Source organism: Eleutherodactylus coqui, chromosome 4 (assembly GCF_035609145.1).
Source record: "Eleutherodactylus coqui strain aEleCoq1 chromosome 4, aEleCoq1.hap1, whole genome shotgun sequence".
Taxonomy (NCBI): Eukaryota; Metazoa; Chordata; class Amphibia; order Anura; family Eleutherodactylidae; genus Eleutherodactylus; species Eleutherodactylus coqui.
In genome coordinates, this window is record NC_089840.1 from 19,891,636 (window position 1) to 19,910,372 (window position 18,737).

Consider the following 18,737-nt stretch of genomic DNA (forward strand, 5'->3'; position numbering starts at 1 on the left):
CCCACCCACATTAAATAGAGCGAAAATCTGAGCATGGAGAGGCATAAACTGGCATTGGATCTAGAATTACACCCTGTATTATACTCCAGAGCTGCGCTCACTATTCTGCTGGTGGAGTCACTGTGTACATACATTACTTATCCTGTACTGATCCTGAGTTGCATCCTGTATTATACTCCAGAGCTGCACTCACTATTCTGCTGGTGCAGTCACTGTGTACATACATTACTTATCCTGTACGTATCCTGAATTATATTCTGTATTATACCCCAGAGCTGCACTCACATACATTACTTATCCTGTACTGATCCTGAGTTACATCCTATATTATACTCCAGAGCTACACTTACTATTCTGCTGGTGGAGTCACTGTGTACATACATTACTTATCCTGTACTGATCCTGAGTTACATCCTGTATTATACGCCAGAGCTGCACTCACTATTCTGCTGGTGCAGTCACTGTGTACATACATTACTTATCCTGTACTGATCCTGAGTTACATCCTGTATTATACTTCAGAGCTGCACTCACTATTCTGCTGGTGCAGTCACTGTGTACATACATTACTTATCCTGTACTGATCCCGAGTTACATCCTGTATTATACTCCAGAGCTGCACTCACTATTCTGCTAGTGGAGTCACTGTGTACATACATTACTTATCCTGTACTGATCCCGAGTTACATCCTGTATTATACTCCAGAGCTGCACTTACTATTCTGCTGGTGCAGTCACTGTGTACATACATTACTTATCCTGTACGTATCCTGAATTATATTCTGTATTATACCCCAGAGCTGCACTCACATACATTACTTATCCTGTACTGATCCCGAGTTACATCCTGTATTATACTCCAGAGCTACACTTACTATTCTGCTGGTGGAGTCACTGTGTACATAGATTACTTATCCTGTACTGATCCTGAGTTACATCCTGTATTATACTCCAGAGCTACACTTACTATTCTGCTGGTGCAGTCACTGTGTACATACATTACTTATCCTGTACTGATCCCGAGTTACATCCTGTATTATACTCCAGAGCTACACTTACTATTCTGCTGGTGCAGTCACTGTGTACATACATTACTTATCCTGTACTGATCCTGAGTTACATCCTGTATTATACTCCAGAGCTGCACTCACTATTCTGCTGGTGGAGTCACTGTGTACATACATTACTTATCCTGTACTGATCCTGAGTTACATCCTGTATTATACTCCAGAGCTACACTTACTATTCTGCTGGTGGAGTCACTGTGTACATACATTACTTATCCTGTACTGATCCTGAATTACATCCTGTATTATACTCCAGAGCTGCACTCACTGTTCTGCTGGTGAAGTCACTGTGTACATACATTACTTATCCTGTCCTGCTCTTGCGTTGCATCCTGTATTATACCTCAGAGCTGCACTCCCTATTCTGCTGGTGGAGGCACTGTGTACATACATTACTTATCCTGTACTGATCCTGAGTTACATCCTGTATTATACTCCAGAGCTGCGCTCACTATTCTGCTGGTGGAGTCACTGTGTACATTACTCATCCTGTATCAATCTTGGAGTTACACCCTGTATATCCCATCGCTGCTATTTGTAAGCTCCACAGGCTTCAGAAATGAAATCTCCCAGCATTCTCTGCAGACATTTAAAGGTCCAGCGACTGCAGAATAGAGTAATCTAGCTTATGAGAAACCCTCTAATGGCGCTCTAGCCGAGGAGCCACCTACTTGTGTCGGCCTGGCTGCCCACGCTGATGTATCGGTCATTGTTGGGGATGGCGGTCTGATAGTAGCTCGCTTCTTCCGGCTGAGGCAGCTTGGCATTGTTTGCAGTGAGAAAAGCAACAGCTAACTCCAGGTTCCCATTACTATCCTGAAAAGTAAGAAGGAAACATCAACTTCATGCAACCAAACAGGAAGGAGGGGGTGTTACATGTGCCCGCCGCCCCCACCGTGTACTTTATGTCTGTTACTGCACGTCTATTTATACCACATAGGTTCATCTCGTTCCATAGTGACAGCGAGGACGCTCTACAATGTATCGGATGATACGCTCACAACTTCCCTGCCGGCGATCAGATGATCTGACATTTGTCCAACGCCAACACGTTGGTTACGGGAAGTACGTCGCGCTCCGCACGGAAAGCAAAACACAACTTATTTCAGGCTTTAAAGTCTGTATGACGAGACTGCGAAAAGCAGCGGTTCACGCCGTTCAAATGGAAACACCGCTACTGCGAACAGGCGAGCGCCCATCAAACTGAGGGACGGACGGACGATCAAACTGAGGGACGGACGGCACAAGTACAGGGAGGCCAAAAGTTTCGAGACAGACACAAATTTTGGTTTTCACAAAGCCCTGCGATTCCGTGTTTTTAGATACTTTAGTCAGATGTTTCTATGGTTACTGAAGTACAATTGTAAGGATTTCATAAGTTTTTAAACTTTTCACAAATTCATCAAGTTTAGGCAATATTTACAGTGTTAACCCTTATTTATCAAGGCTTCTGCCATTCGCCCCGGTATGCTGATATCAGCTTCTGGGCCAAACCCTGACTGATGACAACCCAGTCTTCCTAATCCGTGCTTGGAGGGTATCCCAATTGTTGTGTTTTGTTTGCCCCCCGTCTTCAGGATTGACCACAGCTTCTCAATAGGATGAGATCTGGGGAGTTTCCTGGTGATGGATCTAAAATGTCAATGTTTGGTTCACCGAGCTGCTTGGTTATCACTTTTGTCTTGTGAGATGGTTCTCAGTCATGCTGGAAGAAGCATTGCTCATCACCGGATTGACCCTGGATAATCGGGAGAAGTTGCTCTTGGAGGAGGTTTAGATCCCATTCATTGTTCATGGCGGTGTTCTTGGGCTGTGAGTGAGCCCACTCCCCCGGATGAAGAACAACCCCACACATGAATGGTCTCAGGATGCTTTACTGTTTTGACAGCATTTAAAGGGCCAACAGCCATGCATGGAACAGGCTCTGCTCCCGATCCTCCTTTATACCAACCACACAGATGCAAGACGTACATGCAAGTCCTGTGGTGCTAAGCGGTGAAAAGGAAGTCAGTGTCCAAGGAGGCACGGAAAAACACAGGGATATCCATGTATATAACAGGACGGCTCAGTTATGTATGTGGCAGCATCCACTGTGACACCAGACGTCCCTCCGACAGACACATGCAGCTTTATGCGGCTCAAGTGAGAAAAAAAATGCTGTCCGATACAACAGATATCGGTTAACGCACCCCGATCAAATGATTTGGCGCATACAGTACACATGCCCAAAGGGGCGTGGCCTAAAAAACATTCTGCGCCAAGAAAAGCACCAATTTTCGGTGCAAACTAAGCCATCTAATGGGTGGCATAAAAAGTTAGACTAGACAGTCATCAAAAATATCATTTAGCAGAGTCTCCGTGGTAAATCTGGTCAGGTCTAACACTGTCTAGTCCGAGTTTACATTATCGACCTATGGGACGGTGTTAGTAAATCTGCCCCAAAGTATTTTGTGCAGTGTACTTTTTTTTTTTCTTTACTCATGCGACCACAGCCAATCATCAGTCTTGTGAGCAGATGCCCACTGAGGCCACCGATTGGCTGAGGAGTAACCCGAGCAATGAATCGGGAGAGGCACTGTTTAGGAGATGGTACAACGCCTTTGCAGCGCCACCTACTGGAAGATAGCTTCTCTATAAAAGTCAGCATCCAACTTTTTTACCAGGCTCTGCAACATAGTTCGGAAGATAAGCCAAAACTAGAATCTTCTCCATAAGGTCAAGCTACTTGTGTGCAGACCGCTGTTTCAGGGGGTTTTGCCCTTCATCGGGGTACAGTGGGGTTCTGGCTGGCTGGGTGAGAGGTCTGCGACTTGGGTTGGGAGAGGCACCGTTTTTCCTTGTGGAGAGCACCAAGTAGGCAGGAACAGACTTATGTCATGCAATGCCCCTCTGGGAAGTTTGGTATGCAAATAGGAGATAAAAACAATGCCTTTGCAGCACCATTGTGATCCGTTCAGGCACTTCCAGGATCGAGTCAGCAGGGATCGAAGTGGGAGCCATTGGAGAGGAGAGTACAGAAAACCCTTTAAGTCAGAAAGCGCCCGTTGCAAGTACAGGAAAACCTGAGCGAATCAACAAGGCACTTACCTTCATTCCTAGGAGACGCTGACATGAATCTCCCTATATTCTGCTGTCCCTCCACGCCCTGCATTGTTCACCACAGATCTAATAGGATGCCTTGCTGCCAAGTTGTAGGACCTGCCCTGACCTCCTCCCTCGGCCTCGTTACACAGACATTACTACCATTACGGGAACGCAGAACGCCATCTCATCAATACCGAGGACTAAACGGCCGGCAGAAGGTCCTGCGAGAGCGAATACAATGTAACAAAGCATCTCCACTAAATAATAGATACAAATTAATGAGGAGAGAGAATCCCCGGGTCATTAATGTAGAGACCGATAACGCCGCAGCCAAGGATTCCGGTTAGACCAGAAGAATTGGATTTCGCTCCTCCACCCTCCATTAAGCTGTACGGGTTCCCTGGACTCCGACTGCTTTACCCAAATGGCGCAATATTTATGTACTTTGGTGTAATATCCCAGCAGACCGGTCACTTAGATGGTGCAAGAAGCTCTTAACCCCTTAATGACGCAGCCTTTATTTTAGTTTCTTCCTCCCTACTTAAAAAAAAAATCTGGAGAGGTCGCTGCAGAAATAGTTTGGGCGCCATATGCCAATTAGCGGTGGCCTATACGATGGGCAGTCCACCACTGCCAGCGGTCCAGGCTCTCTCCCTGCCAAGTGACTCCTCCAGCTCTGTCTGCTGAAGACCTCATGCATTACAATGCCATCTCGGGCAGAACTGATGTTACTCGCATGCGCCGTTGTCATTGCAGCGCAAATGCATTGCAATTGGAGTGCATAACATCTCTAATGGGCACAGCTTATTAGGCAGAAGTACATGGCAGCCCTGGGCCAATACTGGCACAAAAACAATATACCACCCATTGTAAAAGGGGTTTTCCTACGACTTAAAATTGCTTCATTTGCACTTTGGTCCTTCCTGGTTGCTGCGGACCAGGTCATGTGACCGCTGCAGTCAATCACTGGGGGGGGGACTCTCGGATGTGTGTGCGCACGATCGTTTGTTCAACCATCACCCTACTTCTACCCCTTGTGTAATAGCACCCTACATGTGTATGGCCGTCCGTAGGGGCCAATATTACACAACGGTGTTCTCTGCAGCACGCAGACGCACCCAAATATCCGAAGTGATGAGGTCAGGTGCCATCAGACGTTTTGCAAGGGACACTTTAAGACGCCTCTTAGCTGCGGCTCTTCTTCTAGAAGCCGTCGAGGGAGGCGTAGAAAGCATCTGAGACGCATCCCATCCGGCGCGCCTTTCGTGTAGTTTGTTGGTGCGCTTTGCTTTGTAAATCCCCCCTAAACGTGTTCCATTCTGCGTTCAGGGATTAGTAAGCCTCACCTTAAGTGCTTGCTGAAGGACTTGGATATCATTAATGCCGGTGATCTCCCGCAGCTGATTTATAAATGTCTGCTGGTGCTGCAAGACAAAACACAAAGAGGTGGAACCGTTAATACCGGCGTTACGGAATGCGTTCGGTTACAGCGCCACGAAGCATAAACGGCACGCCGCTGTCCGAGGATTGCGGAATTTGCATGGGGGAAACCTCGCATCGCATGCAGCTGGCATGTGGGGGAGGTGGTGCGAGGGCGCGCGGGCGTATGACCCCATTCAAAAGAATGGGGTTCACATTCATGCGAGATTTGTGCGTTTTGCAATGCACTACTCTTGCGCAATTTTCTCAGCTGTGTGAACCAATTCCCGGCAGCTGCTCTCCGGGGGCTGCGTCCATCAGTCCGTATCCTGTGAATAGCGAGAGTTGATGGCGACAATCTTATGAGCGGCGGTTTGTTTATTCTCATTTCCACTTGAACGCTTTGTTTTGGTAACGCGGACACTTTCACAATGACGCCATCTACGGCACTTCCTTCCTCAAGTGCAGCGAGGGTAGAAGCGCCGGACTGCAGACAATCACTTGTTACTGTTTTTGTACAGATTTAGGCTACATTCACACGGGTGAGCACGATGCCGCGCTGCCAACCTGCGCTTTTCACGTGCGACGGAGGATAGATTTCAATGGCAAACATCACATGGCGTTCGCATGCACATCACACGGTATGCCAGTGCCACGCAAGTTTGTTAAAGGTCCCACTGAACACAATTAATTGAGGCGTTTCGTGGGAACGCCAAAAGATAGAACGTGCTGCGGAAAAGATGAAAAAAATAAAATGTAAATAAGTCCATTCAAAAAACGGAGTTTGTGTGCGTCTCGATACACAAAACTGTGTGAACAACCCCTCTCTTACATGAACGGGTTTTACCGCTTATTATACGCACTGGTTCACGGCAACTACCGTGTTTCCCCCGAAAATAAGCCCTACCCCGAAAAAAATAAGCCTCAACTAGATTACATAAAAAAAAACAAAAAAAACGTTATCTAGCAGGCGTGGTCCGCGTCCCTCACGCCACGCTGCAGAGTCCCACAGTTCTCAGCTGCTGATAAGTCACCACTTCCTGGTTACAGGATTCATAAATCCCGCCTCCAGGGATCGATGGCTGTGATTGGTTCTTCAACTCCTGCTCAGCCAATCAATGCAGCATTCGATGAACCAATTACAGCCATCACATTAGTTCTTCAACCACTGCTCAGCCAATCACAGTCATCGCTTCCTAAATGCGGGATTTATGAATCTTGTAACCAGGAACTGGTTGTATGAGCGGCTAGGACTGCGAGACTCCGCAGCGCGGCATGAGTGATGTAGACCACGCCTGCTAGGCAGGTATAGGACATTCCGTGAAAATAAGATTAACATAAGACAGCGACTTATTTTCAGGGAAACACTAACTTTACATTGCTTTCAGCTTTGCCACGTGCAAAAAAAAAAAATGTGACATGCATATTACACTCACATAGATGCCAAAATGATGTATTTGTCGGCACACATCAGCCACTATTTTGAGGTTGAGATATTTCTTTTACTTTCATTCTCACATTATCCCATGATATATCAGTCCAGTATTAGCTGAGGTTATACCATTTCTGTCTGCTGGGGGAACAGTTTAATTATCATGACCCTCTTTATTCACCTAAATAATCCACAGACCATAAGTATACAGTCAGGAGGATGAGCTGTGATCTCCTCTAGTATACCTATGTGACAGGAGGTGTGTGATCATCAGCAGTAACTGTGATAAGAGTGTCTGTCCCCCTCCAGGCAGTTTCTGTGGTAGGACCATATAATAGCATCACACAGACGGAGAAGCTGACCAGACAATGAACACAGGACCCCAAGTAGATCAGAGCCGGTCAGAATTGAGATCATATGACCATCTGAGGAAAAAGGGGGTCGGGAGTTTAAGACAGAAAGGAATAACTAACCAAGATGACACCAGCCGACTTACTGGGGGGGATAACTACATAATGAATGACTGAAAACATATCCCCGGAGTGGCCCTTTAAGAGTGTAATAGACAATCTATTATTTCACCACGGCTTCTCATAAAGTAACCGGATCAATTTGCCATCATGAGACACTAAGTTGTTTACAGTCAGGCGATGAGGATCGGCGGGGTGGAACCGTGGAATGTGCGTTCTCGCCCGGCTGCTCCTTGGCAAACCAAACCAGCGTCTGCTTCCAGATTTACACACCTAGTAAAAACATCCTCCCTAAACAGAGAAAGTTACAAACCGGAGTAACATTCAATAATGCGGACGCCGCGTGACCCCAAATACTTCACAACGAGTCAGAAGACTAGGATACACGGTCTCTGGTGCAGCTCGGGGCCAGGGGCGAACAGGAAGTGCGACACAATTATAGTCGTGTCGCCATTTGCAGCTGCTATTCCAAATATGCTATTAGTTCCTCTAGTAACGGCGTCAGTAGAGCCCGCTGCCAGTCCTGCCGTCACTAGCCTATGGGGAGGACCATAGTGACCTCAGGATAGGCGGAAGCTGTAGATCCTCCTCCGCGCATCACTCTGCTCTGAGCACAAGATCCAATTGGATGAGGTAGGTAGGGCAGACCTCCAGGGGGCAGAGCAGTGAAGGACCTCCCCTGAGGACTCCATGTAGCTTCTGCATCTCCCTCCCTCTCCACTCCGTTAGGCCACGCTCACACCAGGCTGATTCAGGCACAGAAAATCCGCTGTGAATGAGATTCTCAAAATCACGTCCACGGGTCGCAGAGAAAGCCACACGGAAATCGATCAGCGGAGCGGATGTTGAATCCACAGCATGTCAATGATAGCAGCGGATTGATTAGCAGAGCGGATTCCAACGAGGGAGCGAATTCCGCACAAAATGATGCGACTTCACGCAGAGGTTCCGCTGCAGATTCGCCGTCGACGCTCAGCAGCAAATTCATCCCCCAGTGAAGGAAGCCTTAGACCGGCTTCACACGGGCGGATTCCAATTCTGCAATCCTCATGGAAGATCCGCGGTAAAACATGGGCATCGAAAAGCATATTGCGTATTTCGAGCATGGAGGAAAAATGACAGCATACTCTACTCTGCTGTGGATGGTCTCCATTAATGTCAACGGAGGCCGACCGACCCACAGCCCTGTATCCGACCCACAGCCCTGTATCCGACCCACAGCCCTGTATCCGACCCGGTCTCAACCCGTCCGCACTGCAGAGAACAGCGTGAATGAGCAAATACCCCAACGCCAGGGGTTAATGTAGTAGCTGGCAGAGGAGGGGAAGATGTCTGCAGACGCGCCGCAGGGCGAGAGCAGCTGTGGCCTCTCCCTTGAAGTTCTCAGAAGTTTTGGACTCTCCTTTTTGGCGATCCATCTGGCGACCGGACAGCCACGGAGATGTGACAATGTTGTGGGGGCTCCTGTGACCCCCTTGTGTGCGGCCGAGCATTATCCTGAGCCGTCATTGCACCTTGACACCGCTGGTCAAACCTCCTTTACGTAAAATGTGTCCCTTCCCCGATGGATACGATTCTGCCTGGACACTCCTGCGATGTGCATGGTGATGTGGGCCTATGACAACACTGCCGCTAGCGGGAATCATGACAGGAAGTGTTGTCATGGTCTCCGATACTCCAGGAGAGACGACTTACAAGATATTTCCATCTACGTCTTATAATAGAATGAAAGAGGAAGCTCGGTAGTCCGATAAGCCCCCAGTGAAGCCGTATCCGCGCTCCTGGCGTTGTACACGATCCGCGCCGCGCACACAAGTAGGATGTACATAACCAAACCGCCATACTAATAGAAAGTTACAGCTCCGCTAATTGTCGCTACGTATTGTCGCTTTTTTGCCTGGGCATGAACAGCGGATTTTACGCACGCCGTCCTGCGCCGTCTTCCTGGTTTCTTGTGTTTCCTAGCAACATGTGTACAAAATGCCGTATATACGCAATTGCGGATGCACCCATAAAAAACAATAGGGCGGTATGCACACAATACGCAGTAAAACAGAACGCGGTGCGGTCTTTTTCACGCACGTAATATACGCAATAAATATACGCAAGCGTGAGAGGAACAATAAAAATCAATGTACTTCCATTGACGCGCTCACCGTATATTCTGCGCACGTACATTACAGGCGTCGTACGCAATTCAGACACGTTGGCATCAGCCCGGCCGGAGGTTTATGTTTGAGGTCCTCAGTGGTAACTCTACTCCCCGCACCTCTCAGTGACTGGCAGCGTCACCCCCCCCCCCTCCTCGTTAGACATGTGACCGCCTCGCATATTTTAATTCTCACGTTATAGATTCAATTTCGTATCCAGCATGTTTCCCGGCGAGGAGACGTCTGCCAAACCCTATGTGCATAGTCTGAGCTGGCACGGCGCCACGCCCCATGACCGCCACCTGTTCCCCACATTTACATTATAAGGTTTCACTGCCACGTCTGCTGTGCCCGCTGCCAGCCCCGACGCTGGGTAACCTTTCTGGGACGGCTGGTGGCAGATCAAAAGGAAAACATCCTTTACATCACCTTCTGATGGCGCCCGAGAGTGCATGTTATTGCAGGTGGTGGCGGACGAGATAAGCGGCTGCCAGAAACATCTCATGCCGCTTATCTTGTAAGGAAACAAGAGGAAGGATTAAAAGGTGGTTCTGGTGGTTTTTTTTTAACCTTTTCAAGGAATCAAAAACACACAAAAAAGTACTAACTTTTTTAATACCTCTGCAGATCCAGACCAAAACCCCGGGGGGTCCGCAGCGAGGCTGCACTTACCAGCTACCGGATGGGACAGTCAGTACTGAGACATAACCGCTGCAGCCAAACTCATTACTGCCCAGCCGCCACACTAACAGCATGGCACGCGACTGCCCAGCCCCCACGCCACTCGTCCCAGTGATGCCCGCTCCTGCGCTGTTACACAGGAGCGAGTATCACTGGCATCACTCACAGCACTGTAATGGAGGTGGAGCGGCCGGGTGGCATCCCCCCCCCCCACCCCCAATTCACAGTAAGCAGATAGTCGTTCAGAGGTGACTATCCTCTGGACAGGTCATCAATAGCTGATCCATGAAGAGCCGCTGCTCGAGATCGCCGCCAATCAATTGCTTGCCAGTCCCGCTGTCAGTACAGACTGTAACACTGTCAACATTGCAGCGGGCTGGGTCGGTATTGCACCAAATTCAAAGGGAGCCGTTCCTGCAGTACCAAACAGGGCCACTGCACTACAGACAGCGCTATCCACTTCCAGCGCTGTCCACACTGACTGCGGGCACAGCGATTCCGAGCGGCAGGTGGATCTCGGGCTTTCTTAAGTAGGCAAGACAAAGTCCGATCATACAATTAAAGAGTAGGAAGCTTTCGCCAAGTCTCTCATGTAGTTCGGTCTCCCAAACAAACTTACAAGTCCTGGAAAATAAACTCCAAATGATTTCACAGTATTGCAGTTTAAGATATACCTGGTCCACGGACTTCAGGCTCAGACAGGAGTCCTACGCGTTTCGAGCTGTGGGGTTCTTACTCTATTATAAGGGGCGGTTCTTTCTACTTGCACATATTTCTGTCCAGAGTTGATTCAATGCAGCAGCTCTCATTTTTGGCCATTTTAGGGTCATGTTCCCCCAATTAAAGGGAATACGTCATTAGAGAATGAGCTGTTGCACGACCCAACGAGAGGTCATCAATAGTAAAGTCCCGGAAAACCCCCTGAAAGGGGTCAGCCGGCTCTATAGGAGAGGCCATCAGTGCTTGTGCGGAGTGGGAAGGTGGTCAGCTATGAAATGCTCTTTCATGGCTCATCGCGGTTTGGACGGCGTTACAATGACTTATCGTCATCAGTGGTGCAGTCCGGAAATGTTAACAGGGTACCGCTCTCCTTCGTACCGCTACAACCACAGCCATTCCTCGCCTACAATGGCGCTCCTCATTTGGCACGGAGGAGTTTCCCTCCTTGTGGCGAGGAGGATCATTCCAACAGAAATGATTACCAAACCCGCGGAAATTATTTTCGTGAATGGCTTGAAACAGGCGAATATCGCGCTCCGGAGGGAAATTCACTGGCATCCAAGTCAGCCACAACTGTTCGACAACTTGAAAGACGTCTAAAACATCATAAAAGTGTCGCATGTAAAAAAACGTCATCTTCGCGAGAATCGTCTTCGAAGAAATTTCGCTTATATACACTCTTCTTTCAGCACGACAGCTGGCGGCGCGGTCGGCGCTCCATGCATTCCAATGGAACTGATGGACATACGTAAGCGCCTGCTGCTCCGCCATCTCCGGCAGTCACGCTGAAAGTGAATGGAACGCTTGCATGACCGTCGCTCCGCTCACTGCGGGTAGGAGGGTGGGGAGTAGGGGGTTACCCCCGTCTTCAGGAATGGTGGGTGTCTCAGGGGTGAGAGCCTCACCGATCAGCAAGTTGTCCCCTATCCTGTGGGTAGAGAGTAACCCATTAAAGTCAGTAGGGGTATGCAGGTTGTTTTTCTATAAAAAGTTTTTAGAAGTCTCACAGCCCGCCCTTTTCTGGTCCGTTTTCACAGACTAGAATCGCCCATTCCAATCAATGGGTGCGCAAAAGGAAACAAATGCAGCATAAACAGAGGAGACGTGCGTGGGCGCCGGTTGTCACTGATCATTGCTAAGCAATTCAAGAAAAAAAAAAATTGGGTTTCCTTCAGTTTTTTTGGGTTTTTTGCACGTGAGAAAAAAAAACGTATGACACACAAATATACAAAAAGTAAACTCACAACGCATACGGATGCCACAAGGATGGGCACAAGCATAAATATTGGACGCGCATCGGAGGTTGGGCCGGTCGGAGCACCGCGGTTCGCTCCGTTTGGAACCTTCATCGCTGAATTCCGTTAACATACAGGAAGAAACATGCTGAAGGCAGAACACTTCCCCTCCGTAGAATGCTTGGAGGACGGCCAGAAGTCAATGGGGCCTGTTCAGCACAATTCGGTTCACTCTCAGAGGCTACTTGTGTGCAGTGACCTCTTCATGAGAACGTTGGCCACTAGACGCCTCTACGATGTAGAGAAGACATTTCACCCCATTACCAGAGTCTGAGAGGAGCGCATCATAGGAACAACAGAAGCTGGATGGTCATGTTAGGAGATATTGGGACCAGTGGATGGGGGCACACAAGGTGACCGGGCTCAGGACGCCCCCTACAGACCACCAGTAGAGAGGAACGTCTGACCAGACTGTTAGGAGGTGTTGGGACCAGAGGATGTGTGAGGGCACACAAGGTGACCGGGCTCAGGATGCCCCCTACAGACCACCAGGAGAGAGGAACGTCTGACCAGACTGTTAGCAGGTGTTGGGAGCAGTGGATGGGGGCACACAAGGTGACCGGGCTCAGGACACCCCCTACAGACAACCAGTATAGAGGAGCAGCTGACCAGACTGTTAGGAGGTGTTGAGACCAGTGGATGTGTGAGGGCACACAAGGTGACCGGGCTCAGGGCGCCCCCTACAGACAACCAGTAGAGAGGATCGTCTGACCAGACTGTTAGGAGGTGTTGGGACCAGTGGATGTGTGAGGGCACACAAGGTGACCGGGCTCAGGACCCCCGACAGACTAGCAGTAGAGAAGAGCGTCTGACCACACTGTTAGGATGTGTTGGGACCAGTGGATGTGTGAGGGCACACAAGGTGACCGGGCTCAGGACGCCCCCTACAGACCACCAGTAGAGAGGATCGTCTGACCAGACTGTTAGGGGGTGTTGGGACCAGTGGATGTGTGAGGGCACACAAGGTGACTGGGCTCAGAACGCCCCCTACAGACCACCAGTAGAGAGGAGCGTCTGACCAGACTGTTAGGAGGTGTTGCGACCAGTGGATGTGTGAGGGCACACAAGGTGACCGGGCTCAGGACGCCCCCTACAGACCACCAGTAGAGAGGAGCATCTGACCAGACTGTTAGGAGGTGTTGGGACCAGTGGGTGTGTGAGGGCACACAAGGTGACCGGGCTCAGGACACCCCCTACAGACCACCAGTAGAGAGGAGCAGCTGACCAGACTGTTAGGAGGTGTTGGGAGCAGTGGATGGGGGCACACAAGGTGACCGGGCTCAGGACACCCCCTACAGACAACCAGTATAGAGGAGCAGCTGACCAGACTGTTAGGAGGTGTTGAGACCAGTGGATGTGTGAGGGCACACAAGGTGACTGGGCTCAGAACGCCCCCTACAGACCACCAGTAGAGAGGAGCGTCTGACCAGACTGTTAGGAGGTGTTGCGACCAGTGGATGTGTGAGGGCACACAAGGTGACCGGGCTCAGGACGCCCTCTACAGACCACCAGTAGAGAGGAGCATCTGACCAGACTGTTAGGAGGTGTTGGGACCAGTGGATGTGTGAGGGCACACAAGGTGACTGGGCTCAGGACCCCTACAGACCGCCAGTAGAGTGGGGCATCTGACCAGACTGTTAGGGGGTGGGACCGCATATATTGTATTTCAGCTGCACTTCAGTAGCGTTGAACGATTCCAGGAACCTCATTGGTTGTTGGGTACACCCCCCCCCTTTGGAGATGTACACGAGTGCTAGTTCACGAGCCCCGCAGGCCGGCAACTTGTACTCTGTTGGCCGATGTTGTTAACCCCTTGCAGGCTGCTGTTCCCAGTTGTGACATCAGCACAGCAGCTCCCGGTCACTTACTGTACTCAGGCCGGGTCTGACCCCGGACCGTCTGCACCGATCCAGCCTTCTATAATAAGCCTGGAAGAAGTATAACCTGATCGGCAGATCCGCTACATCCCGCGTGTCTTATTATAGAAGGCTGGATCGGTGCGGGCAGTCGGTGGTCAGACCCGGGCTGAGTACATTAAGTGACCGGGAGTGCTGTGCTAATGTCACAAGAGAGAACAGCAGCCTGCAGGGGAGAGAACAGCGGGCAACACAGTAGAACTGTAACACTAGCAGGCGCTGCAGGGTGCCGCCGACCGTCCTGTGGGCCTGCTACCGGTTGTCACGGGCCGCAGGGCTCGTTAGGTAGCACTCCTGCACATCTCCAAAGGGGGGGGGGGGTGTACCCAACAACCAATGAGGTCGCTGGAATCGCTCACCGCTACTGAAGTGCGGCTGAAATACAATATATGCGTTGGGACCAGTGGATGTGTGAGGGCACACATGGCACACATGGCACATATGGCAAACAGGCGCCGGACGGCCCAGCAGTAGAGAGGATCATCAACAAACACCAGCAGATCCAACAGTTTCATTTCCACATCCAGACACAGGTGGCGCCATCATTACAGACCCATCTCTGGCCTAATCCTTTCCAGGCGCTCAGTAGACTGTATATTGTGGCGCCATTCCGTGTCCAGCCATTAACACCCCACCCACCGTCGCCACCATATGCAGTGGTGCCGCGAACAAGAAACCTGGACTGCTAGGGTGTGGAACCGACTGAATAGGCAGCGCCCATGTTCATGTCTGCTGACCTCGGGGTGAGAGCTTTAATCCTGCCTTGGCTGTGGAGCGGCACACTGCCCCCTGCTGGTGTGATGGCCTGGAGGTAGTCACATACGACAGGCGGTAACCCCCAAGATGGACGCAGGACAACAGAATACTAGAGCCTCCATGCCTGCCTGTATCACATCTTGTATCCAAACTACAGGCAGTACAACAGGGTACTAGAGCCTCCATGCCCGCCTGTATCACATCTTGTATCCAAACTAGAGGCACTACAACAGGGTACTAGAGCCTCCATGCCTGCCCGTATCACATCTTGTATCCAAGCTAGAGGCGGTAGAACAGGGTACTAGAGCCTCCATGCCCTCCCGTATCACATCTTGTATCCAAGCTAGAGGCTGTACAACAGGGTACTAGAGCCTCCATGCCCACCTGTATCACATCCTGTATCCAAGCTAGAGGCAGTACAACAGGGTACTAGAGCCTCCATGCCCACCTGTATCACATCTTGTATCCAAGCTAGAGGCGGTACAACAGGGTACTAGAGCCTCCATGCCCTCCCGTATCACATCTTGTATCCAAGCTAGAGGCGGTACAACAGGGTACTAGAGCCTCCATGCCCACCTGTATCACATCCTGTATCCAAGCTAGAGGCAGTACAACAGGGTACTAGAGCCTCCATGCCCTCCCGTATCACATCTTGTATCCAAGCTAGAGGCGGTACAACAGGGTACTAGAGCCTCCATGCCCACCTGTATCACATCCTGTATCCAAGCTAGAGGCAGTACAACAGGGTACTAGAGCCTCCATGCCCGCCCGTATCACATCCTGTATCCAAGCTAGAGGCAGTACAACAGGGTACTAGAGCCTCCATGCCCACCTGTACCACATTTTGTATGCAAGCTAGAGGCGGTACAACAGGGTACTAGAGCCTCCATGCCCACCTGTACCACATTTTGTATGCAAGCTAGAGGCGGTACAACAGGGTACTAGAGCCTCCATGCCCACCCGTATCACATCCTGTATCCAAGCTAGAGGCGGTACAACAGCCCACCCAATTGTAAAGTTGAAGAGTAGCATGTAAGAAGCTGTTCGTGTCTCTCTTCGTCCCGCGGGGCCGCCGCTGTGTCACCATTTTACCCTTCGCCTCACATAGCATAAAGGCTTGTGGCACCCCCCACCCCTGCGTGTGCCCGTCCCTTCGTACAGCGCCCCCAAGCCCTCCTATTCAAGTACACTGTTATCTCCATATAGGACACCATGATTCAGCGCCGGATCCTATATATAGGTATATTTACACACAGTGGCGGCCATGTTGGTTGTCGCCGGCGGGGGAACGGGCCACTGATGGACTGGGGGCCCTTTTACACGGAACGAATATTGTGCGACTGAATGATCTTTTAGTGTAAACGCGGCCAACAACTGAACGCACGGCGGTTCCTCATCATTGTATGCAGATATAAGAGTCCTTCGCAAATCGCTGCGTGTAAAAGCGCCCGTTCAGCCGTTCACATCCGCCGGTTCAGCGCCACGAAGAGCCAACGATCGAGCGAATACCGAAGACAATCACACAATTCTCTGCCCGCAAGGCGCCGTTCACAGCGGCAGTTACACGTATGTGAGAAGCGAACAACACGCGATGCTCAGCACCTGCACGGTGTTAAACCCGTACCCGCTATACACGTTTCTATCCGTTTTTCTACATAGATCGCCCACCGTAAACGCGGACCGTATAAGTTTTGTAGCGCCACATTTTTTTTTTTAGGGCCGTTTATCCGTGAAACTAACTTTCTTGTCTCAAAAACAGACGTAAACGTAGCGTTTGACCGGCGCGCCGCCTGACGTACGGTTTCATTCTTTTGCTGGATTGAAAAGTGTAACTTGCGGCACAAAATACACGTATGGAGACGTGCGCCGGAGTCCATGGGAGACGAACAGCGGTACGCCTCCATAGCTTCACGGATACGTTTTTTTGTAATTGAAGGGGGGTGGTCTGTAAAAGTCCCGATGTGAACAGGCCCCGCCCTGATCGTAAAACCACGTTTACACGAAGCCACCACACCTTTCCCACTGGCGGAAATGTCAACGATAAAGCGAACCTCTCCAATCACTCTTTTTTGCGCGGCGGCGGCTAAGTGTAGCCCGGTATGTTTTTAACCCCCACCCAAAAAAAAACGCATGTGAAGCTACAGGGGCAGTTTCCCATTTGCGCTGGGGATTCCCCAGGAATCCCCATTCCCAGCCGGCTTAGTCTCAGGACGGTAGCGAGCAGCGCTGAGTGGCGCCCGTTACGGTCGGCGGTGTCCGCTGAGCTCAGCCGCCCGGATGGCTCTTTTGCTTGCAGCCTTTTGAGCCGGATCCGTGACGGACCACCGATCAGCCCAATGTGCGCAGCGTGACTACGTTTAACCCTTTATAGTCTACGATCCGTGAAACGTTACATTTACGTGTTTTTTTGTGTGCGATTCACAGATGAACGTACGGCGGTGGGAACAGAAACTACACGGACGGCGTGTAAAACAACCGGAACCGTCAGCGGCTGCTCCATGAAAATGGACCCTCCGTAGTAATGCCCACACACCGCTACATGCCACCAGCCTGGAAGACGACCCCCCATCATAGCAGATGACCCCCACGCCGTGCAGCCCTCCACTACCCACAGCCGAGCGCTGACAGCGCCCCCTCCCTGCAGCTCCGGGATTAGGCTCCAAAGCCCCGGGCTGGAGTAGAGAGTGCGGCCGCCTGAGCGGCTCCCTCCGCCGGCCGCTCCCCGCACACACACCGCGGCCGGGGATCACTGCGCGTCACGTGACCGCCTGGAATCTACCGCCGGGAACACGTGACCTGCTACAGAGTGTCAGCTCTGCGGCCGCTCCTACCTTCTGGGAGTTCTGCTGCAGGACGTTTTGCTCCACGGTCATGGCCCGGCTCCTCCCCTCCTCCTCCCGCCGCTAACGCTGAGCTCCGGGGCGCGGGGCAGCGGCTGCAGGGTGAGCGGCTGTCAGGGCAGCTGGGCGGGCACATGGGCCAGGCACTGCGGGGGTCCTCAGCCCGGAATGGAAGCCCCAACCTCCCCGCAGCTGCTGCTCCTTCCGACACCGCCCGAGTCTCCCCAGCGGCGGCCGCTTCACCACTCCCACTCCGCGCAGCTCCAGCAGGGGGCGGCCGCTCTCCGGAGCTCCAACTCCTCGCGTGTCCAGCAGGGGGCGGCCGTCCTGTAGCTGCTACACCGGGCGCGTCACCACACGTCACACGTTACATCTCCGCGCCCCGGTGACAGGCCGGTACTGGACGGTGCACCGTCACACCGCGCGGCCCATATACACTGTACGGTGCACCGCGGCCCATATACACTGTACGGTACACAGGGGCCCATATACACTGTACGGTGCACCGGGGCCCATATACACTGTACGGTACACAGGGGCCCATATACACTGTACGGTGCACCGGGGCCCATATACACTGTACGGTACACAGGGGCCCATATACACTGTACGGTACACCGCAGCCCATATACATTGTACGGTGCACAGGGGCCCATATACACTGTACGGTGCACCGGGGCCCATATACACTGTACGGTACACAGGGGCCCATATACACTGTACGGTGCACCGGGGCCCATATACACTGTACGGTGCACCGCGGCCCATATACACTGTACGGTGCACAGGGGCCCATATACATTGTACGGTGCACCGCGGCCCATATACACTGTACGGTACACAGGGGCCCATATACACTGTACGGTGCACCGCGGCCCATATACACTGTACGGTACACCGCGGCCCA

The 18,737-nt window shown here is 51.3% G+C and overlaps 1 protein-coding gene across 5 annotated transcripts in view; it reads right to left on the reverse strand.

Annotated features, from left to right (window-relative positions):
* USP25 (ubiquitin specific peptidase 25) overlaps positions 1–18,090 on the reverse strand; it is an 87,501-nt gene extending 69,411 nt beyond the window's left edge. For all 5 annotated transcript variants that reach the window (XM_066599114.1, XM_066599111.1, XM_066599113.1 and 2 more), the window contains exons 1-3: positions 17,822–18,090; positions 5,498–5,575; positions 1,739–1,883 (exon numbers count right to left, since the gene is read on the reverse strand). In XM_066599114.1, coding sequence (XP_066455211.1) covers positions 1,739–1,883; positions 5,498–5,575; positions 17,822–17,863 — 265 coding nt within the window. In that variant the 5' untranslated portion in view covers positions 17,864–18,090. The remainder of the gene's footprint in view (positions 1–1,738; positions 1,884–5,497; positions 5,576–17,821) is intronic.
* Between the last annotated feature and the right edge of the window lie 647 nt (positions 18,091–18,737).